Source organism: Ictalurus punctatus, chromosome 27, assembly GCF_001660625.3.
Source record: "Ictalurus punctatus breed USDA103 chromosome 27, Coco_2.0, whole genome shotgun sequence".
Taxonomy (NCBI): Eukaryota; Metazoa; Chordata; class Actinopteri; order Siluriformes; family Ictaluridae; genus Ictalurus; species Ictalurus punctatus.
The window spans coordinates 7333510-7358458 of record NC_030442.2 but is presented as its reverse complement, the minus strand read 5'-3'; the positions used below and the strand labels follow the sequence as shown (position 1 = coordinate 7358458).

General features: G+C 39.2%; 1 protein-coding gene across 2 annotated transcripts in view; it reads right to left on the bottom strand.

Moving 5' to 3' along the window:
* Positions 1–1359: 1359 nt before the first annotated feature.
* Positions 1360–24949, bottom strand: part of acsf3 (acyl-CoA synthetase family member 3) — a 77131-nt gene continuing 53541 nt past the window's right edge. For both annotated transcript variants that reach the window (XM_047151652.2, XM_047151653.2), the window contains 3 exons: positions 8090–8224; positions 7797–7908; positions 1360–2048 (listed from right to left, as the gene is read on the bottom strand). In XM_047151652.2, coding sequence (XP_047007608.1) covers positions 1931–2048; positions 7797–7908; positions 8090–8224 — 365 coding nt within the window. In that variant the 3' untranslated portion in view covers positions 1360–1930. The remainder of the gene's footprint in view (positions 2049–7796; positions 7909–8089; positions 8225–24949) is intronic.

The window sequence follows — 24949 nt, the reverse complement described above, 5'->3', positions numbered from 1 at the left end:
CTCTCTCACACTTCTATGCTTTCTCTATTCTCTCCTGTGCGCTCCAGTTCAGCACACAGACTTTTCTACTACGAAGACATGCTGTTGTAAAAGATGCAGAATGTGGTTTAGCATTGCCTGGCTGCAATATGCCTTCCCTGAAAATGATGCTGTCTGGATGGGAGTCTATGTTGCTCTAAAACCTGTAAATATCTTTCAGAATTGATGGTGCCTTTCCAGATGTTCCAGCTGCCCATTCCATAGGCACTAATGCACTCTCTTACCATCAGAGATGCAGACTTTTGAATTGAGTGCTGATAAAAAGCCGGACGGTTCCTCTCCTCTTTCGTCCTCTTTAGTTTAGAGGACGCGGCGTCCATGGTGTCCAAAAAGAATTTCAAATTTTGAATCGTCTGACCACAGAACAGTTTTCCACTTTGCCTCAGTCCATTTTAAATGAGCTTTGGCCCAGAGAATATGACGGTAACCAGCTTTAACCAGCATTTGTGGATGGCACGGTGAACTGTGTTCACAGACGATGAGTTCTGGAGGTGTTTCTGAGCCCATGCAGTGATTTCCATTACAGAATCATGTCTGTTTTTAATGCAGTGCCACCTCAGGGCCCGAAGATCACGGGCATGCAATGTTGATTTTCACCCTTGTCCCTTGCACACAGAGATTTCTTCAGAGTCTCTGAAGCTTTTGATGATATTATGTACTGTAGATGATGAGATATTCATAGTCTTCGCAATTTTAGTTTGAGGAACATTACTCTGAAATTGTTACACAAATTGTAGATGCAGTTTTTCGCAGATTGGTGAACCTCTGCCCATCTTTACTTCTGAAAGATTCCGCCTCTCTAAGATCCTCTTTTTATACCCAATCATGCTACTGACCTGTTGCCAATTAACCTCCAGCTGTTTCTTTTTAGTAACGCTTACTTTTCCAGCCTTTGTTGCCCCCGTCTCGACTTTTATGAGACGTGTTGCGACCATCAAATTCAAAATTACCTTCTTTTTTCCTTAAAATGGTTCATTTCCTCAGTTTAAACATTTATGTTTTCTATGCTCTGTTGTGAATAACATTTGGGTTTATGAGATTTGCAAATCATTGCATTCTGTTTTTACTTACATTTTACACAGCGTCCCAACTTTTTTTTTTGGAATCGGGGTTGTACGTCTTCCCTTACAGCAAAGCATTCTGGGGAGGTGTAGGCCACCTCAGACGCGAATGAAGCCAAATATGGCATTATTTGTTATGTTATTGGTCCACATTGTGACTGATTTAAACCAAACTGATGAAGGTTGAACATTACAAATGACAATAATGCTATTTCTACAATACATCAGCACTACAAGAGAATCACAATAACAATTAACAAACAATTAATAACGATTTTATTTTAGAGCTCTGTCGTCATAGCAGCTGCATCTCTCTTTCTCTCTCCTTGTACCCCCCCCCCCCCCCCCACACACACACACCTCTACCTTAATGAGTTGCCCTTATGCTCTATTCGCCTGGCTGGCTAACGCTGCTAGGCAACAAACAACATTATGCAATTCGTTTAATGTTTAAAAGATGCACTATTAAAAATTCAAAGGAAGAAATGATTAATATTTTACTTAATAATTACTAAAATAAACCAACCTACAGTGACTTGAATCTTTAAATTCTTCAGTCATGTTAATAATCCTTCCTTACAGGAGCTGAGAGCCAAGAGTGCTGCTTTACTTGACAGACAGAATTAAGCAGGTGTACAGGTGATGTGTGCACAGTTCCCTCTGATCACCAGAGATTAGGGTAAACCTGGAGCTTCGCTGAATCCGCTGGTGTTCCTCTTCATGACCTGATCCTGGATCAGCCACCCAAGACTTCCACCGTGTAACACAAACCCACAGCACTGACCCCAGGTCAGCGGGTAGGGTGGAGGAGTGGAGAATGGAGAAGACTGTCAGTGGGGGAAGAACTGGCGCAGCAGGTCTCTCTTATTCACTTTCCCCATCTGGTTCCTAGGCATCTCCTCCACCACAATCAGCCCAGTGGGGATTGTGTACGAGGCCATGTGCTCTCTGAAAGATAAAAAACAAACTCGTCATACTGTTTATATGGAATTTTCTATTCACTAAATTGTATTATACCCCCCCATCTAAAACTATTCTGAATCTCTATAACTATAAGAGAGCCACACAGTATAAAACATTATACTGCAATTGCATCACTACACATTATGTTTGCAATATGATACAATATATTACAGGCGAGTGCAAATGTTTGCACCCCCCATGGCTTTAAATAAATGAAATGTACCCTGTAAGAAGAAACAATAGAAAACAAAATCCAACACGTATGATATCTAACAAAGTTATAGATAACTGTGTGTGTGTGTGTGTGTGCGTGTGTGTGTGTGTGTGTGTGTGGGGGGGGGGGGGGGTCATTAATTATCTGCATGATTAATTATGTCAGGGGAAGGTCCTCACAACGATTAGGGTGTTAGTGTGTAACTATAATGACAAATGGACGAACAGACAAACAGAAGACATGACTGCTGGAGAACTGGAGCTTATCCGCCAAAAACTAATGTGGAATGAGAATTTATTCTCAGCACATCCCCATATCTTCACACCCAGCTTTTGCGTGCTGTATTTCAGATCGCTTCAAGACATGTACAATTCAATTAATTCCATAAACAATAAAATTAGCATGAAAAGAAAATAACAAAAAAAAATAAAAATAAATAAATAAATAAAACCCCGAGCCGAGCACTGAGTTAATTAAATGTGTAGACTTTGTGAAGGCATGGTTGTTATGGTAAGTCCTGGAGCCTTTTTTATTTTTTAAACATCTCACACTTTTTGTTGTGTTCCGTTTCTTCGGCGCACGTCCCTTCCAGCACAGCGTCTGTCTGCGTTTCTTTTTTTTGTCTCTTCTGTTCTCTACGCAAACAATCAATTTACCTTTCACACATGTTAGTCTCAATGTCTGTTTTGTTGTTGTACTTCATCTGTGTGTGTGTATTAAAGTGTGTGTGTGTGTGTATTATGGTGTGTGTTGGGGCTCATCATATCTTCTCTCTGTTGCAAATACCATATAAAGACTGACAAATATGAGAAATGACAGCTGGAGTTGGGGCACTGAGGAATGAGCATTCTGTGTGTATGTGTAAAGTAAGAAAACAGAAAATTAGATATATATTCAGGCCTTTCTGTGTGTAGAGCACTCACATAGACTACGCAGCTTTGTATGCATAAGAGCATATGCACACCATACGCATACGTTACAGTAATGAAGACATTTCAAGCAGCTGTTGGAGAGTAGAACTCTGATTCAAAGCAACAACAAAACGTTCACAGTATGTTTTGTGTGGTGTGTGGTGTGTGTGTGTGTGTGTGAGAGAGGATATAGGTGGAATGGAAATTTACCAGATGTATTGGGTGCTTTGCCAAAAACAAAAAAACAAAAACAAAAACAAAAAAACAGACTACCAGTGATTTCCACAATTCAGCATTATCAGGAAATATTAAGTACAAGCAAGTTATAAAAGATTTTTTTTTTTGTTCTGTATTGTTGCGGTTTATTGATTCACACGACAAAACCTCAGAAGCAATCACACTTTGCTGCTGATCAAATGGAATTTATGGTACAGCGGAAACCATCTTCATTTATTTATTTATTTACTTACTTACTAAACCATTCGTTTAACCTTAGAGCTGTGGTCAGGTGAAGCCTTATTTCCAGGGTGTCTGCAGCTGTCCGCAACTTAAACACAGTTTTACCCCCTTCTCAGTGTCTTACATTAATTACTGAATATATACACACAAAAAGCACACATATGCAAAAACGGTCCAATTCCTCAGCAAGAAAAAAAACGTCCCAATTGCGACATTTTGGAAATCACGGAAGTTTCGCAGCATCATGTGTAAGTATTGGCTATTCTCCAGCACCTTTTGATTATATTTCCCCCATATCGATTCACCTCAGTGTACGTCAGACCGACAGCAAGAGGCTCACCCTCACCTCAATTTAACTCACATTTAAATGTGAATTTCATTAACGTTAAATGCAGTTTCAGCTAAATTAATACTTAAAAAAAAATATACATTTGAATCTTTCCCAAAGCATTAAATAATGAAATCGCAAACTTTCAAAAATTTTTTAATTTCCCCCCGTTATACCTTTGATAGCCAAAATAAATAAATAAATAAAATATACATAACGATACTAACACAAACACCCTTCAGAACCGAGAGAGCTGCAGTAATACACATTGCGTAAAAGTACCTCATTAAGGTGTGTGTGTGTGTGTGTGTGTGTGTGTGTGTGTGTGTGTGTGTAATGCACTACCTCAGGCTATGCTGGCAGGAGCAAGGACAGGTCAACACTACAGTTTCTCAAGCGTATACACTCATGCCAACAAACAAGCGCACACACATGCACGTACAAGCAATAAAACATAGACGTGGCACTAAGACCACAAAACCATATGGAGCATTCAGACTCACTAAAATATGCAAGAAAAAAAAATACATAAATAAAATGATGCATGGAGAGAGAGAGAGCGAGAGAGAGAGAGAGAGAGAGCGAGAGCTAGAGAGAGAGCAAGCGAGAGAGCAAGAGAGAGAGATAGCAAGAGAGAGAGAGCGCAAGTGAGAGAGATAGCGAGAGAGCACGAGAGAGAGATAGCGAGAGAGAGAGATAGCGAGAGAGAGAGCAAGAGGGAGAGAGAGATAGCTAGAGAGAGCAAGTGAGAGAGAGCGAGTGAGAGAGAGAGTGAGAGAGACAGTGAGAGAGAGACAGCGAGAGAGAGAGATACAGTGAGAGAGAGAGAGAGAGAGAGAGAGAGAGAGAGAGAGAGAGAGAGAGAGATCATTTGATTCATTCCTGTTGTATCATTTGGAAGAGTTTTGTTTCAGGGGCACAGTAAAAGTGAGTAAAATCATAGAAGATAAGGAATTAAACAGAAGGAACCCATCCTGTGTTGCCAGGCCTTACTATGTGATGAAATGTGCACTATACAGGGTGGAAAAAAAACAGCAGCTCGTGCCCTATGCAGTGTTTGTGAGCAGAGAGCCATTTTGGCTGCATCCCTTCGTTCATCGCTGCCCCGACTCTATCGGCACACGGCTGCCCCGACGTATACGGGTAGCTGTGGATGCGTGTGAGTGGGAGGAAAAGAAAAAAAAAGAAGAAAAAAGTGTACTCGCTCACAAAGCTGTGTTCTTGAACATCCACATCGATTTGGCAGCGGCCCGGAGGGACCGTCAGCCTGCTGCGTGATTCAACACGCTCCATGCTCTGACGCAAGCCTGCGCACCTCAGCACACGCACTCACTCCACAGCACACTCCGTACGCTGTTTTAACTCCGTGCTGCATACGTCGAAATAAACACATTTCATCATCGACGTGTTTCATCAGCTGACAGATTGAGATTGAGTATTTGGAGCATGAGAAAGAAAGTTAACAAATGCATACAGTGTTTGGAGAACTTCCTAGAGAGAAGATGGGTTTAGGAAGAATGTGGATTTGGGTTATAATACTGACGAGCAGGGTTTCTCAGATGAAACAATGTTTTCCAGACACGGTGTTCAAGGACGCAACAGTCAGAACACACCATCGGACACTGCAGGCAACTTTGGGGTTGATCTGGACAACCAACTATCCTTCTCTACTTATGCAGGATTCTCCTTTACATCAGGAAGATCCGGTTATTTCTATCCCCGGGGCCACTCAGGTGCTTGTTCAGTCCCTTGTCATCTCAAGACTCAATTACTGCAACTGGTCCCTGGCAGACCTGCCCCTGTATGCCAAGCTGCCCCGTGAAACTGATCCAGAATGCAGCAGGTTCTCCCACACCACGTCACTACCGCGTTCCCTCCGATTTCCCACACGTCAGATTTAAAACACTAACGCTTGCCCACAAAGCAAAAAACAGACCAGCGTTCACCTACCTCTAAACCGCTACACAAATCTCTGACAAAGTGACAGATTATCACATTTTTTCAATAGAACACTACACTAGCTACAGAGGCAAACCACAGGCATCTGTGAGCTCGAGTACACGGAAGAGAGCAGTTAGCGCTTTCCTCAGAGTGTGTTTAATCTGCTTCGTGAGACAGCATTAGCAGCAACTCGAAAAGACGAAGTGGTTAGCTTCACGTGACTGGGAGAAAGTATGGGCTAGCCTTTACCTTCAGCGATCGGTGGCCGACACGTGATCGAGGACGGGTATCTACCAGGGGCGAAACCTGGCCGGGGAATGTGAAGATTTTTTCCTTTAGCCCTGGATAAATCTCCACTTGTAGCGGTTTGTCACTACGTAACCGAACGTCCGTAAAAGAAGATGGCGGTGTTGTAATTTTGTACAGGAAAATACATGGAAATAGTTGTATCCTATTGGCCGACAGGTCTCAATGCTGCGAAACGCTAGCTCACACAATCAGTTAGTTAGTAGAGGGGGAAAATGGATATTTGCCTATTTTTATTTATTTATTTATTTATTTATTTACCACTAAAGGGGTTGAAACTGAAGCACTAACATCCTCTGATGCTGAGCAGTGAGTCTATATGAGTTACATGAACATGATATGAGCGGAGCATAAGGACAGATAACGTACTTTACATGGTTCTATAGCAGCTAAACCCATACACTGATAGCTTAGTTGTGCCTCCTCTTGACTAGCGACACCAAACTAGCCTGTAGTCTCGAACAGTGATAACACCCCAGGTAATTTATGATGCCAAAAATCCAACTTTTTGTGCAATTTTAGCATTTTTTAAGCAATTAGCCATCACATGCAGAAAAAAAAGCACGAATGTCAGTTTATAAGTACATTTAAAAAAGATTTTTGATGGAGACGAATCTGGGCTCAGCCCCGATGGTTCACAGTCCAGCTAACGCCCATGGTAGCTAAACGTACTGAGAATTGACAAATGACTAAAATTAATAAATAAAGTAGAGTTCATTCATGGAACGATGCACAAATTCCCCAGTTTCAACCAATCCATAGTCACAAAACTAGCAGGAGAATGAATATTAAACTCCGGTACAGAAAGTGATGACGCTTGGACCCCTCGGTGCAGTGATTCTGTGCTTTCTGTAGCACCATTTACGCTGTAACTCCTACAGAACATGGCAGCACGTTAATTCCTAGCTATGATCTTAAATACTTCTACAAAGCATTCGCTACATTCCCAAGGCAATGTAAATAAATCTCTGCGTTAACGGAGACAGTCTGAATACAAGCGAGGAAGAAAAACGCTGCTCCTCATTTGTAATGCTCTGGAAAGTAATGGTTTTGCATCTTGCTTAAACATTCTATGTCTCCAGACCTTATTGCTTGCTTTTTCTTCTCCACTCAGACATTTTTTCTACTACCGTAACGTTACTGAAATTGTAAAACTGTAGCTAGCGTATTAGCAGCGATACTCCCCTGGATAAGCTAGGCTAGTTAACTTGCCTAGGAACTGCTGGAAATATCTTTCATTATTTATTTAGACAGTAAGATAAGTCGTAATCATACAATTGGATACATGCATGAAATATAGACAGTAGGTAATATAATGATGCCGATCCAAGGAGAATACGAAAGGGAGATGCTAGTTTTACAACTGAGAAGATATCTGTGTTTTAATTGAACTCAAGAAATGGCATCCAATAGCACACCCCATCATATTTCTAAAGATACCAGAACTACGGGGATGCGCAATACTACCAAGGATCATTTGTCCACTTTTCTATAAACGGTATCTCATACAGCACATGGGGTGTTGTATGGGGTGGGCTTAGTAAAGGGTAGGTGATGTTTCATTAAGGAGATACCTGGCCCAGGCCTTCAGCTCAGGAAGACTGATAGTCTTCCCATTCTTCATCTGCACAACCGCTACAACCTTCTGCCCCCAGGTGGAGTCCCGCACCCCGATTACAGCCACATCTGACAAATTGAAAGAAAAAGCGTATCTGTTCTAACATGCACTTATGAATTCAGTCATTGGCTGCTCTAAAAGATACAGGTTACTTCTTATAGTACAACCAGTGTGAGAGTTTCACTGCCTTGAGCCCACTATCTTCTTTTTACCACACCAACTGCATGTTACGCCTTTCCTTCCATGTACCTGTGATGTCAGGGTGGGCCAGCAGGTGGCGCTCCACATCTAGAGCGCTGATCTTGTAGCCGCCGCTCTTTATGATGTCTACAGAAGTGCGTCCCATGATCCAGTAGACTCCATCTTTGTAGACCGCGGTGTCCCCTAAAGAAAACACAAAAGAAAACAGAAGGCCAACTTTAGTTGCCACATATTATGATTAACAACGTTCACTACACACTCCCCATGCACTTTATTAGGAACATCTGTATACCTGCACATTCATGCATTTATCTAATCAGCCAATCATCAACATGATGCAAAAAAAATCTTGCCGATACGGGTCAAGAGCTTTAGTTCGCATCAAACATCAGAATGGGGAAAAAAGTGTGATCTGTGTGACTTTAATCGTGGCATGCATATTGGTACCAGAAGGGCTGGTATGAGTATTTCAGAAACTGATGATCTCCTGGGATTTTCACACACAACAGACACAAATAAAAACATTGCTTTGGACCTCAGTTCCACATGGACGTTCCCGCTGTGGTTGCTGGGACTACGGTTGCTGCGATGGCCTTAGGACTGCAATGACCACATACAGTTTTGCACTCGGGTCTCCTTTAGTGAACAGTGGACTAGTTCAACAAAACACACTTCATATAAAAACCATAATAAACTTCCCTTTACTTTCACACTATCCGGTGTTACCCAGATGAGTCTGGTTCCTCTCAAGGTTTCTTTCCTCATAACGCCACCGGCTTGCGCAATAGGGATAAATTCACACACTTAAAATCTGTGTCCTGTGTTTGTATATTTCTGTAAAGCTGCTTTGAGACAATGTACATTGTTAAAATAAAAATGAATTGAATCGAAGGATATAGTAACTCATACAAACGGTCTTTACAACCGCGGTGAGCAGAAAAGCATTTCAGCATGCACAAAAAATTTCGTACCCTGAGGTGGATAGGCTAGAAGCAGAAGACCAGATCAGATTCCACGCCGCCAAGAACAGAAAGCTGAGGCCTTCACACCATTCTGTGTAAAATCTAAAGACTGGTAGGGCATGACACCCAGGAGATCAGCATTTTCGGAAATATTTCCCATTTCTGTTGTTTGATGTGAACGTTACCTGAAGCGCTTGACCTGTATCTACACGATTTTATGCATTGTGCTGCTGTCATATGATTGGCTGATTGGATAACTGCATGAATGTTCAGGTGTTCCAAATAAAGTGGACAGTGAGTGTACATCCACTATATGCAGATATTATGCTCCAAGATTTGTAGTAAGAGTGGCCACTCTAATCCACTTTACAGATGTCTTAAAGATTACTATTTACTGTACCCAGATGAGACAAATAAAATCTTGGCTGAATTCTAACAGTCTATGCACTAATATGTTCATATCGGATTATACGATCCTCTAATGATCCTCTGGCAATCTTCAACCAGAGGTCCATTAGCATGCTTCCTTCAAGTTGAACCATTGACACTAAAGTAGTTGTAGCGGCGCTGTGACTTTCATATAATCCTATAATTCAATTCTAAAACCAGCATCCTTCCACTGGTGGCGTTTAGACGAGTGTCGTACTGTAGCAGTGCTCACACTCTGAGTTATTAATAAAAAATCCTGACACTACCAGAACTTTGTCATCAGCTGACAGTGCTGATCTCAACTCACTTGTAAATAATTCTTATACAACGTGCGACTGTAGTCCGTGACACCAAAAGCGGCTTGTAAACATTACCAGGTTGTCATTTTTTTAAATAGTCACTCCAAATAAAAAAACACTGTGTTTAGTGTTTGTCACAGTTACGACAAATGTGTTATACTTGTTTAGGCTTTTCAATGAAAACTAAATTGCAACACAGAACCCTTAATCTATATTAGCTATACTGTCAACATGTTTAAGTAAATATGTTAAACAAAAGATGTATACTTATCAAATCTATAGCAATTCCATCACAGACTGGAGGTAAACAAGCCGATGATGGATGTCTGAATCACTGTGTGCTTATAGCGGATGCTACACTGGGTACAATTTTCATTCGAATTCATACTTATGACATCGGAGGAAAATCAACAACCGCTAACTTTCGCGCACAGTTTAAACACTACAATTCACACTACAGTCGAATGAGTCTCGATCTAAAACTTTAAACATTTTTCAGCTCGGAAATGTTTCTGTACTCAACAGTGTGTCAGAGTGAGGTCAGTGCGAGTCAGTTTCGGCTTGCGGCTAATGCAGAGACCCTTAAGAAGGACAAGTGCTCATATCGAAACAACTGATGTTCTAATAGACAAAAAGGAAAATATTTTTAACACATCCATCTGCATAGGCAAAAACTTATGCACGCATATGAAGCAAGATGTAAAAGAAATGTATTACAAATGCAATGTTTAATCATCCTCACCCTCCCTTTCACTTTCTCCCTGTAGATTTGATACGAGCACTGTACCTTCGTCTTCACCCTCGTCTTCAGCCTCACTCTCTTTCTCCATGTAGGGTTGCTCATCATCTTCCTCATCACTAAATACCAACTCATCCTCACTACCATCCACCGGGAGTGATACCTGCTTTTCACTTCACTGAATTTCAGTAGATCAAAGAGAGATTTCTCTTATAATAGAATAATGTAATCATTTTAACATCCATCCATCTTCTGTACCGCTGTACGGTCGCGGGAAGCCTGGAGTCTGTCCCAGGGCACTCGGGGCACAAGGGGAGAGACACTCTGGATGGGGTGCCAACCCACCGCAGGGCACAATCGCGCGCACACACACACACACTACAGGCAATTTAGAGATACCGGTCAGACTTCAGCGCATGTCTTTGGACTGGGGGAGGAAACTGGAGTACCCGGAGCATGGGGAGAACATGCAAACCCAACCCCAACGGTGTGAGGCAAACATGCTAACCACTAAGCCACCATGCCCCCTTAAAATATACAGTATATATAGCATATTACAGTATTTTTAAATTGATTACTTCAAACTGTGTTGCTTGCTAAACCAATATTTATATAACCACCTATTGTTTTCTTTATGGCCTAGTGTGATTACATTATGGTGCGTTGTTGCCTCAGGGCAACATGCACAATTTCAGAATTTTCTAACATACATTTATATATTTCTGATATAAAGTTGTCTTACCAATAAACATGGATTCATTTTTGTATTGTGATGATTAATGACTGGAAGATTAGTTAAAGAGTCAATGTTTACTAGACAAAATATGATGCTGAATCAAATTGGCTGCCAGTGACCAGTTTTTGCATTTCTATTGGTTAGCATTAGGCCCTTCCCCCTTGGTGAAGCATGGATTTTTGCTGCAGCAAGCCAAAATATTTCATGTTGCCTTCATTACCATAGAGGGATAAAAAGTGGCACATGGATCAAGATTATTAAACACAAGTACAGTATGAGCTGCGGAACTATAGCAACCAGTATGCACAACCACAGCAGACAGTTCGAGTTTAAAACTCCAAGTTGAAAAACTGGCTCAGCACAACCTTGGTTCACAGTTGGGATAAGAACCTTATCCCAGCTGTGAAACATGGCGGTGGTAGTTTCATGGTTTGGGCCTGTTTTGCTGTATCTGGGCTGGGACGACTTGCTTTCATTGATGGAACGATAAACTCTGAATTATACCAGTGAATTCTGAATTATGGATCTCTGAATGTCTGTGAACTAAATCTCAAGAGAAAGTGGGTCATTGAAACTGGGTGACTTCAGATTGTAGTTTTGGAGACTTTCTGACCCCAAGACGCAACGAACTTCTACAGTTCTGAGATTTTTTTTGGGTGCTCGAACCGTCCTCTTCACAGTGCGTTGAGACGATACAGACACGCGTCCAATTCCAGGTTGATTCATAACATTTCCAGTCGACTGGAACTTCTTAATCATTGCCCTGATGGTGAAATGGCCATTTTCACTGCTTTTGCTATTTTCTTACAGCCACTTCCCATTTTATGAAGCTCAACAACCTTTTGCCGCACATCACTGCTATATTCCTTGGTCTTACCCATTGTGATGAATCACTAAGGGAATTTGGCCTATGTGTTACCTCATATTTATACCCCTGTGAAACAGGAAGTCATGGTTGAACAATTTCCTGTTCCTAGTCACCTAAGTGTACTAAAACAATTAAAATATCAATGGGACTATACCTCAAATGTATTTTTCTCATATGAATTCATAGGGGTGCCAATAATGGTTGCACACCTATATTGAACAAAGATTTTTTTTTGGATAAACCTGTGTTGTGTTTGATAGCCATGAGAGCAGAGTATTTTTGTGAAATTTTTGAACAAAATATCAAGAGGTTAAACAATAAAGACAATTTTTCACAGCCTTCTTTGCTCATATTTACCAAGGGTGGTTTATATACATGTGTATGTATATATATATATATATATATATATATATATATATATATATATATATATATATATATATATATATATATATATATATATATATATATATATACATATATATATATATATACATGTGTATGTATATATATATATATATATATATATATATATATATATATATATATATATATATATATATATACACACACACACACACGTGTATATATATATATACACACACACGTGTATATATATATATATATATATATATATATATACACACACACGTGTATATATATATATATATATATATATATATATATATATATATATATATATATATATATATATATATATATATATATATATATATATATATATATACACACACACACACGTGTATATATATATATATATATATATATATATATATATATATATAAATATATATATATATATAAAACCACAGGCCACAGATATAGAGAACATTCTAAATGGTTCACAAACTTTCAAGCACCACTGTAATATATTGTAAAAGCAATGGTTAAAGCACATACCCGACTTACTTGTAAACCCCATCACACATTATACAAGAGAGAGAGAGCTCCACCGGCATGACAGCATACGTCACTTTAATACTACCACTCCTCCTCTTCCTCCTCCTCCTCCTCCTCCTACTACTACTGATAATAATAATATTTAAAAATGGCAGAATGTAGAACTGTGTCAATGAAACATTGACGACAGTGGAGCAGCTGTAATTACAACCCAGGTCAATAAAAATGTGACATGAGGCACTCAGTACACAATGTATGTAGATTATGATTTTAAAATAAAGTGTACAAAGTGTGGTTGTATGATTTCAGTGGAATTTATGCATCGTTCATGTCCACAACTGAAAAAAATGATATGCAAAACAAATGCAGCGCATGTTAGGTTTAAGAATTTTACTTGAGGTTAGAGCTTGAGTTGATCAACCAAAGACTTTTTTTTAAAATAACCTTATTTTACCCATCTTTACCAAGGGTGCCAATAATTCTGGAGCTGACTGTACGTCAATATATATACGCATACAAAATGACCTCGATCAAAATCAATATGAAGGAAATCCTTTGGGGTGACTTTAATAAGATTTGTGGAAAATCCTGAACCAGTCGGGATCATGTAGAGCTAGTCAACTGGAAACTCCTTAATTATTCTCTTTTACACACACACACACACACACACACACACACACACACACACACACACACACACACACACACACACACACACACACACACAATACTGTAAGGCTGGCAAAAGGAGGCACTCAGGCAGCAGAAAACCCATCACACACTAACGAAAGAAAGTGTAACACCTATTTCCTCTCCTTTCACAGTGCAGGGGACTGTGGCGAGAGAGAGACAGAGAGAGAGACAGAGAGAGAGAGAGAGAGAGAGAGAGAGAGAGAGAGAGAGAGAGAGAGAGACAGAGAGACCGAGAGAGAGAGAGAGAGAGTGAGGGAGAGAGAGAGAGAGAGTGAGGGAGAGAGACAGGTGAGAAGAGCACTCACTGAATGATGAGGGGGCTCAGGTGGGACAGCGCAATGATGAGGAGAAAAAATGGGTCACTGTGGAGGGAAGAGAGAGAGGAGAGGAGAGGAAAAATGAGAGCGAGAGAGGGGGAGAAAAAAAGAGAGAGTAAATGAGAGAGAGAGAAAGACAGGAAACTATGTGGAAATAGAGGGCGTGAGGGAAAGAGAAAAATGAGATATATTAAGAGAGAGAATGTGGAAAGAGGGGAATCCGATAGAGAGAGAGGAAAAGAGAAGAAAAGGGAGAGGTATGAAAGGAAAAGAGAGTGAAAGAAAGGAAGAGCGGGAGAGAGAGAGGTGCTGAGTGTAGTGGAGATCATTACAAGCTGCAGGCCCCAGCTGTGGTGGTGTGAGACTCTCTATGTCTTTCGCTCTGTGTGTGTGTGTGTGTGTGTGTGTGTGTGTGTGTGTGTGTGTGTGTGTGTGTGTGTGTGTGTGTGTGTGTATATATATGAGAGAGACTGGCAGGTGGTGACTGGTTAGAGATGTTCAGTAGGCGATGAGTCACAGTGCTCATAAAGCCTCACCAAACAGCCTGAAGCATCTACACATCAACACACACAGGAAGAGGCACTTCAGCCAATCAGCTCACACCTGCTGCAGCTCAGACCTGCCTGCAGTTAAGAGATCAGCTGTGTGAGGGAGACGAGTGTCCACCCAAACTGCTGCTTTTTAACTACAACTAGGATTCGCTGTCTTAGAGGTGTGTAGCAGCCTGTACGAACAAATATAACATTTTCAAAACAAATAAACAACAAACAAACAAACAAAACATATTGTTTGTAATGTTTAAGATCCCGTCTTGTACTTTTAGTTGAATAAAACATATATCGAAACACATTTTCTAACCTAAAAAAAAAAAAAAATACATACATGGGATATAGGCATACCATATGTTCCACATATTTCTATTATTATTTTGCTCATTAGGTACCAAACAGGTGCGATATCAGTATGTGGTCGATGATTTCCAACTTTTTAGATGCGGCGCAATATCAAACGCTGCTCATACAGCACACGATCTTTGGTTTAAAACAATATCATGCATGTAAATATAGTGAACAGGAAACTATTTATGATGCTGCCTAACAGTATGTGGGAGGAGCTTAAATAATAATAATAATAATAATAATAATAAAAAAAAAAAAAAAAAAAAAACTAAACCCAAAAACAAGATTCAAAACAAGTGCATGAGGACGAGTTGAAGATGGTTGAAGATTCCAAGTCTGCTATGAATTGTAAAATAATATTCATCTTCATTAACAAGAAAATGATTAAATGTACACACACACAAAAAAAAAAAAAAGATACTAAACGTTTCAAGTAATTCAAACCTGAATGCGATTTGTAAAGGAATTCGACCCAGTGTGTGTCTTTACAGGAATCAACAATTCAGCCATACTATATGTAAAGCTATGTGATGTGACACAAGTCAGTTTTGTGCAAACAGGTTCATTTTAAAGTCCCCGTGAAATTAAAATCGACGTTTTGTGGCTTCTAGTATGAATATGTTTGCCTTAAGGTTATCTATAAGCTAGTGCGCTCCAAAACAATGACGAAATGTACATTTAGAAGATATAGATATATTCATTCAAAATGTCCGGTCTCTCTCTACCATTAATACGGATGAAACATTTTGATGACATCATTCTGCACTTCAGTTTCTCATCAGATTTTCGGTCCAATCAAATGCTCTCTAGAATCTGCAGTGTCCCGCCTCCAACATGATAAAAATCCATGGTACTGACTGTCGAAAAACGGCTTAGCGTGGGCTGTGAGGTAAGCTTAACTCTATTGGCTGTTTAAAAAGGGGCGGCGACACTCGATATGTCCCGCCCTGACTTTCCGTCTCAGTGGAAATGAAGTCAACACATCGAATGTCGCTGCACGTTTCAAGACACTTCACGGGGACTTTAAGTACCGTGAGGACTGTGAGGCCACGCCTCCTTTACTTGGACTGACAGGGTCAGAGACCACGCCTCCTCAGCTCAGGTGAAACCCGAGCGCTCTCAGGTCATGCACTGAAACGTATGTTTTTCCTCAGTTTAGGATTTCAGTCCACAAGTGGAAAAGTCACAAGTGTCAGTAAGGGCTGAGATACTGTACCAACATGGTAAAGACACTTCAGAAATACCTCTACTGCATCAATCACACTGAACGGCCCGTGTCTGTACAACATGATCACTTCAGCCCCTCTGACTACATCCATCTTCCCACTGTCTACTACCTCGCACCTTTTCTTCCTACCCTTTTTTCCCCTCCATTCTTTTTTCTTTCGCAAAAAAAAAAAACAACAACAAAAAAAAAAAAACACTTCTCCTCTAGCTCATACTCAATAAATTGTCCCTCTCTCCTTCCTCCCTCCTTCCCCCTGTGCTCTCTTCCTCTCTGCTGAGAAGCCCGGCGTCAATAGAGGGCCCATCTGTTCCCATACATCATGCTCTTCATTTCAGTTTATTAGCCGGGATAAATCATAAATATTTCATTATACATCACGGGCGGCTGTCGCCGCGCCGACACAATTTATCACGGCCGGCCCTCTCGCCGCTCCGTGCGCAGCAATAAGCTTTCCAGTCTATTAAACAAGATTGATACAGTGTGTAAATTTAGATATTGGGAATTTCTTCACACACCGCTGCTCCTCTCTGATAGGCTCGCAGGGGGCAGGGGTGGGGGGGTGGGGAGGGGGGGGGTTAGATGACTGTGTGCGTGCTTGTGTGTGTGTGTAAAAATAAAGATCAAGCAAAAAGGAGAGAGACAGCGACAGAATCGAGAGAGACAGCGAAAGGCAGAGAAAGGGAGAGTGAAAGAGAATAGCGAGCGGGACGACACACACAGAACAGAAAGAGGAAGCTGCTGTAAGAAGACGGGGGAGAAAAACGAGAGAAAGGGGAAAATATGGGAGGAGAAAAAAAAAAGAGACAGGTGGTGACAGGAAGACAAAGAAGAAGAGGAAGAAGAGGAAACGTCAAGAGGAAGATAGAAAGATAAGAGTACAAGAGAATAAAAAGAGAGAGAGAGAGAGATCAACTGAAGGAGGAAAAAAAGAGAACGGGGACAGACGGAGACAGGAAGCCACGGTAAGAAAGAATCGAAGGAACGAGACAGAGCGAGGAGAGCGAGATGGACAGAACTAATCTAGACAAAATGAGAGAACAGAAAGGGAGACGTGAGAGAGATAGAACAAGAGGAAGGGAGCATCTTGAGACAAATAGAGAGAGCTATAGACAGAGACAGGGTGGAAAGCACGGAGTGAGTGAGTGAGGGAATGGGCTAGAGGAGAATGTGCTATAATAGTGACCCCCCCACCCACCCACCCCACACACACACACACACACACACACACACACACACCACCCCCCCTTCCCTTGTCTTGTTTAAATACCACACCTAAACGAAGCATGGCATCATTCGGTCACACTCTCATAATTCCCTTCTGAAGGAAGGGAAACGGGGGAACGAGAGCCTGTTTTACACGGGGGAAGATAAGCCGCCTAAATGTGTGCGTCTGTGTATGTAAGTGTGAAGTGTGTGAAGCGTGGCCATGCATTTATGAGGCTTTTCAGAATATTAAGAGATCCATAATGGCTCTGTGGAGGAAGCAAAGGTCATAGGAAGTTTGAAACCTGCAGGTCATGCCTCTTTTTCAACATTCTGACACTGGGCGTGTGTGTGTGTGTGTGTGTGTGTGTTTCTTCAAAAGACAGAAACATGGGCGCAGCGTGGAGAGCAGGAGGTGGGATGGAGACTCGGCTCTGATTAGTTGAAAGGAGGTTGATGGGAGTTGTGTTACAGGCAGGCGGTGGTTGTGCGTCTCTCCGTCTCTGCTGTTGTCATGGTGGAAGGCGATACGCTCCAACAACTTTCCTAATTAAAATGATAAGAAGCCTTATTGCACAGGCGGCCCTGTTTTTTTCCCCTCCCGCCAGTCTGACGTGTTTAAAGGAAAGATGTCAGACGCTGAAAGCGAAGCGACACAGAACACAACAGAGCGAAAGTTCAACACATGCAACCAAAATTTGTTAAAGCGATGGCTCGAGTCACACACGGCGACAAACGCACTAAGGTATTTTGATGCTATCGAGTACATCCCATGAAATGTAAAAGACAGAAATGACCAGGCACATTGTATGTGTAGTAACCCTACATGCCTCTACCGTGCAAGAATGACATCTCAGCACATGAAAAATGATCAAATGCAGACAAATTTGAATAATAATACGAATTATTATGGGATTTTCACACAACAGTCTTACGCAGAATGGTGCGAAAAACATTTCAAACAATATTTCTGTGGGTGGAACTCCTTGTTGATAAGAGAGGTCAGAAAAAAAGGTTTGAACTGACAGGAAGTTTATAGTTTCTCAAATAATCACTCTTTTACAACCGCGGTGAGCAGAAGAGCATCTCAGGATGCATAAAACATCGAACCTTGAGGCGGATGGGCTACAACCAGAAAACCACAGCGGGTTCCGCTCCCATCAGCCAAGAACAAGAATATGAACAAAATACTAAAGTGTATGGAATATTAAAGTGTACGGAATATTAAAGAGCATAGAACAGTGAAGTGTACGGAATATTAAAGTGTACGGAATACTAAAGTGTACAGAATACTAAAGTGTACGAAACAGTGAAGTATACGGAATACTAAAGTGTACGGAATATTAAAGTATACAGAATACTAAAGTGTAGGAAACAGTGAAGTGTACGGAATATTAAAGTGTTCGGAGCAGTGAAGTGTACAGAATACTAAAGTGTACGGAACAGTGAAGTATACGGAATACTAAAGTGTACGGAATATTAAAGTGTACGGAATACTAAAGTGTACAGAATACTAAAGTGTACGAAACAGTGAAGTATACGGAATACTAAAGTGTACGGAATATTAAAGTATACAGAATACTAAAGTGTAGGAAACAGTGAAGTGTACGGAATATTAAAGTGTTCGGAGCAGTGAAGTGTACAGAATACTAAAGTGTACGGAATATTAAAGTGTACGGAATACTAAAGTGTACGGAATACTAAAGTGTACGGAATACTAAAGTGTACGGAACAGTGAAGTATACGGAATACTAAAGTGTACGGAATATTAAAGTGTACGGAATACTAAAGTGTACGGAATATTAAAGTGTACGGAACAGTGAAGTATACGGAATACTAAAGTGTACGGAATACTAAAGTGTACGGAATACTAAAGTGTACGGAATATTAAAGTGTACGGAATACTAAAGTGTACGGAATACTAAAGTGTACGGAATACTAAAGTGTACGGAATATTAAAGTGTACGGAATACTAAAGTGTACGGAACAGTGAAGTATACGGAATACTAAAGTGTATGGAATATTAAAGTGTACGGAATACTAAAGTGTACGGAATATTAAAGTGTACGGAATATTAAAGTGTACGGAATATTAAAGTGTACGGAATACTAAATTGTACGGAATATTAAAGTGTACGAAACAGTGAAGTGTATGGAACAGTGAAGTGTATGGAATACTAAAGTATACAGAATACTAAAGTGTACGGAACAGTGAAGTGTACGGAATACTAAAGTATACAGAATACTAAAGTGTAGGAAACAGTGAAGTGTACGGAATATTAAAGTGTTCGGAGCAGTGAAGTGTACAGAATACTAAAGTGTACGGAATATTAAAGTGTACGGAATACTAAAGTGTACGGAATACTAAAGTGTACGGAATACTAAAGTGTACGGAACAGTGAAGTATACGGAATACTAAAGTGTACGGAATATTAAAGTGTACGGAATACTAAAGTGTACGGAATATTAAAGTGTACGGAATATTAAAGTGTACGGAACAGTGAAGTATACGGAATACTAAAGTGTACGGAATACTAAAGTGTACGGAATATTAAAGTGTACGGAATACTAAAGTGTACGGAATACTAAAGTGTACGGAATACTAAAGTGTACGGAATATTAAAGTGTACGGAATACTAAAGTGTACGGAATACTAAAGTGTACGGAATATTAAAGTGTACGGAATATTAAAGTGTACGGAACAGTGAAGTATACGGAATACTAAAGTGTATGGAATATTAAAGTGTACGGAATACTAAAGTGTACGGAATATTAAAGTGTACGGAATATTAAAGTGTACGGAATACTAAATTGTACGGAATATTAAAGTGTACGAAACAGTGAAGTGTATGGAACAGTGAAGTGTATGGAATACTAAAGTATACAGAATACTAAAGTGTACGGAACAGTGAAGTGTACGGAATACTAAAGTATACAGAATACTAAAGTGTAGGAAACAGTGAAGTGTACGGAATATTAAAGTGTTCGGAGCAGTGAAGTGTACGGAATACTAAAGTGTACGGAATATTAAAGTGTACGGAATACTAAAGTGTACGGAATACTAAAGTGTACGGAACAGTGAAGTATACGGAATACTAAAGTGTACGGAATATTAAAGTGTACGGAATACTAAAGTGTACGGAATATTAAAGTGTACGGAACAGTGAAGTATACGGAATACTAAAGTGTACGGAATATTAAAGTGTACGGAATACTAAAGTGTACGGAATATTAAAGTGTACGGAATACTAAAGTGTACGGAATATTAAAGTATACGGAATACTAAAGTGTACGGAATACTAAAGTGTACGGAATACTAAAGTGTATGGAATATTAAAGTGTACGGAACAGTGAAGTATACGGAATACTAAAGTGTACGGAATATTAAAGTGTACGGAATATTAAAGTGTACGGAATACTAAAGTGTACGGAATACTAAAGTGTACGGAATACTAAAGTATACGGAATACTAAAGTGTACGGAATATTAAAGTGTACGGAATACTAAAGTGTACGGAATACTAAAGTGTACGGAATATTAAAGTGTACGGAATATTAAAGTGTACGGAATACTAAAGTGTACGGAACAGTGAAGTATACGGAATACTAAAGTGTACGGAATATTAAAGTGTACGAAACAGTGAAGTGTATGGAACAGTGAAGTGTATGGAATACTAAAGTATACAGAATACTAAAGTGTACGGAACAGTGAAGTGTACGGAATACTAAAGTATACAGAATACTAAAGTGTAGGAAACAGTGAAGTGTACGGAATATTAAAGTGTTCGGAGCAGTGAAGTGTACGGAATACTAAAGTGTACGGAATACTAAAGTGTACGGAATACTAAAGTGTACGGAACAGTGAAGTATACGGAATACTAAAGTGTACGGAATATTAAAGTGTACGGAATACTAAAGTGTACGGAATATTAAAGTGTACGGAACAGTGAAGTATACGGAATACTAAAGTGTACGGAATATTAAAGTGTACGGAATACTAAAGTGTACGGAATATTAAAGTGTACGGAATACTAAAGTGTACGGAATACTAAAGTGTACGGAATACTAAAGTGTACGGAATACTAAAGTGTACGGAATACTAAAGTGTATGGAATATTAAAGTGTACGGAATACTAAAGTGTACGGAATACTAAAGTGTACGGAATATTAAAGTGTACGGAATATTAAAGTGTACGGAATACTAAAGTGTACGGAACAGTGAAGTATACGGAATACTAAAGTGTACGGAATATTAAAGTGTACGGAATACTAAAGTGTACGGAATATTAAAGTGTACGGAACAGTGAAGTATACGGAATACTAAAGTGTACGGAACAGTGAAGTATACGGAATACTAAAGTGTACGGAATATTAAAGTGTACGGAATACTAAAGTGTACGGAATACTAAAGTGTACGGAATATTAAAGTGTACGGAATATTAAAGTGTACGGAATACTAAAGTGTACGGAACAGTGAAGTATACGGAATACTAAAGTGTACGGAATATTAAAGTGTACGGAATATTAAAGTGTACGGAATACTAAAGTGTACGGAACAGTGAAGTATACGGAATACTAAAGTGTACGGAATATTAAAGTGTACGGAATACTAAAGTGTACGGAATACTAAAGTGTACGGAATATTAAAGTGTACGGAATATTAAAGTGTACGGAATACTAAAGTGTACGGAATACTAAAGTGTACGGAATACTAAAGTGTACGGAATATTAAAGTGTACGGAATACTAAAGTGTACGGAACAGTGAAGTATACGGAATACTAAAGTGTACGGAATATTAAAGTGTACGGAATACTAAAGTGTACGGAATATTAAAGTGTACGGAACAGTGAAGTATACGGAATACTAAAGTGTACGGAACAGTGAAGTATACGGAATACTAAAGTGTACGGAATACTAAAGTGTACGGAATACTAAAGTGTACGGAATATTAAAGTGTACGGAATATTAAAGTGTACGGAATACTAAAGTGTACGGAACAGTGAAGTATACGGAATACTAAAGTGTACGGAATATTAAAGTGTACGGAATACTAAAGTGTACGGAATACTAAAGTGTACGGAATACTAAAGTATACGGAATACTAAAGTGTACGGAATACTAAAGTGTACGGAATATTAAAGTGTACGGAATACTAAAGTGTACGGAACAGTGAAGTATACGGAATACTAAAGTGTATGGAATATTAAAGTGTACGGAATACTAAAGTGTACGGAATATTAAAGTGTACGGAATATTAAAGTGTACGGAATATTAAAGTGTACGGAATACTAAATTGTACGGAATATTAAAGTGTACGAAACAGTGAAGTGTATGGAACAGTGAAGTGTATGGAATACTAAAGTATACAGAATACTAAAGTGTACGGAACAGTGAAGTGTACGGAATACTAAAGTATACAGAATACTAAAGTGTAGGAAACAGTGAAGTGTACGGAATATTAAAGTGTTCGGAGCAGTGAAGTGTACGGAATACTAAAGTGTACGGAATATTAAAGTGTACGGAATACTAAAGTGTACGGAATACTAAAGTGTACGGAATACTAAAGTGTACGGAACAGTGAAGTATACGGAATACTAAAGTGTACGGAATATTAAAGTGTACGGAATACTAAAGTGTACGGAATATTAAAGTGTACGGAATACTAAAGTGTACGGAATATTAAAGTATACGGAATACTAAAGTGTACGGAATACTAAAGTGTACGGAATACTAAAGTGTATGGAATATTAAAGTGTACGGAACAGTGAAGTATACGGAATACTAAAGTGTACGGAATATTAAAGTGTACGGAATACTAAAGTGTACGGAATATTAAAGTGTACGGAATACTAAAGTGTACGGAATATTAAAGTATACGGAATACTAAAGTGTACGGAATACTAAAGTGTACGGAATATTAAAGTGTACGGAATACTAAAGTGTACGGAATATTAAAGTATACGGAATACTAAAGTGTACGGAATACTAAAGTGTATGGAATATTAAAGTGTACGGAACAGTGAAGTATACGGAATACTAAAGTGTACGGAATACTAAAGTGTACGGAATACTAAAGTGTACGGAATACTAAAGTGTACGGAATATTAAAGTGTACGGAATATTAAAGTGTACGGAACAGTGAAGTATACGGAATACTAAAGTGTATGGAATATTAAAGTGTTCGGAGCAGTGAAGTGTACGGAATACTAAAGTGTACGGAATACTAAAGTGTACGGAATACTAAAGTGTACGGAACAGTGAAGTATACGGAATACTAAAGTGTACGGAATACTAAAGTGTACGGAATATTAAAGTGTACGGAACAGTGAAGTATACGGAATACTAAAGTGTACGGAATATTAAAGTGTACGGAATACTAAAGTGTACGGAATATTAAAGTGTACGGAATACTAAAGTGTACGGAATATTAAAGTATACGGAATACTAAAGTGTACGGAATACTAAAGTGTACGGAATACTAAAGTGTACGGAATACTAAAGTGTATGGAATATTAAAGTGTACGGAATACTAAAGTGTACGGAATACTAAAGTGTACGGAATATTAAAGTGTACGGAATATTAAAGTGTACGGAATACTAAAGTGTACGGAACAGTGAAGTATACGGAATACTAAAGTGTACGGAATATTAAAGTGTACGGAATACTAAAGTGTACGGAATATTAAAGTGTACGGAACAGTGAAGTATACGGAATACTAAAGTGTACGGAACAGTGAAGTATACGGAATACTAAAGTGTACGGAATATTAAAGTGTACGGAATACTAAAGTGTACGGAATACTAAAGTGTACGGAATATTAAAGTGTACGGAATATTAAAGTGTACGGAATACTAAAGTGTACGGAACAGTGAAGTATACGGAATACTAAAGTGTACGGAATATTAAAGTGTACGGAATATTAAAGTGTACGGAATACTAAAGTGTACGGAACAGTGAAGTATACGGAATACTAAAGTGTACGGAATACTAAAGTGTACGGAATATTAAAGTGTACGGAATATTAAAGTGTACGGAATACTAAAGTGTACGGAATACTAAAGTGTACGGAATACTAAAGTGTACGGAATATTAAAGTGTACGGAATATTAAAGTGTACGGAATACTAAAGTGTACGGAACAGTGAAGTATACGGAATACTAAAGTGTACGGAATATTAAAGTGTACGGAATACTAAAGTGTACGGAATATTAAAGTGTACGGAACAGTGAAGTATACGGAATACTAAAGTGTACGGAACAGTGAAGTATACGGAATACTAAAGTGTACGGAATATTAAAGTGTACGGAATACTAAAGTGTACGGAATACTAAAGTGTACGGAATATTAAAGTGTACGGAATATTAAAGTGTACGGAATACTAAAGTGTACGGAACAGTGAAGTATACGGAATACTAAAGTGTACGGAATATTAAAGTGTACGGAATACTAAAGTGTACGGAATACTAAAGTGTACGGAATACTAAAGTGTACGGAATACTAAAGTATACGGAATATTAAAGTGTACGGAATACTAAAGTGTACGGAATACTAAAGTGTACGGAATATTAAAGTGTACGGAATATTAAAGTGTATGGAATACTAAAGTGTACGGAA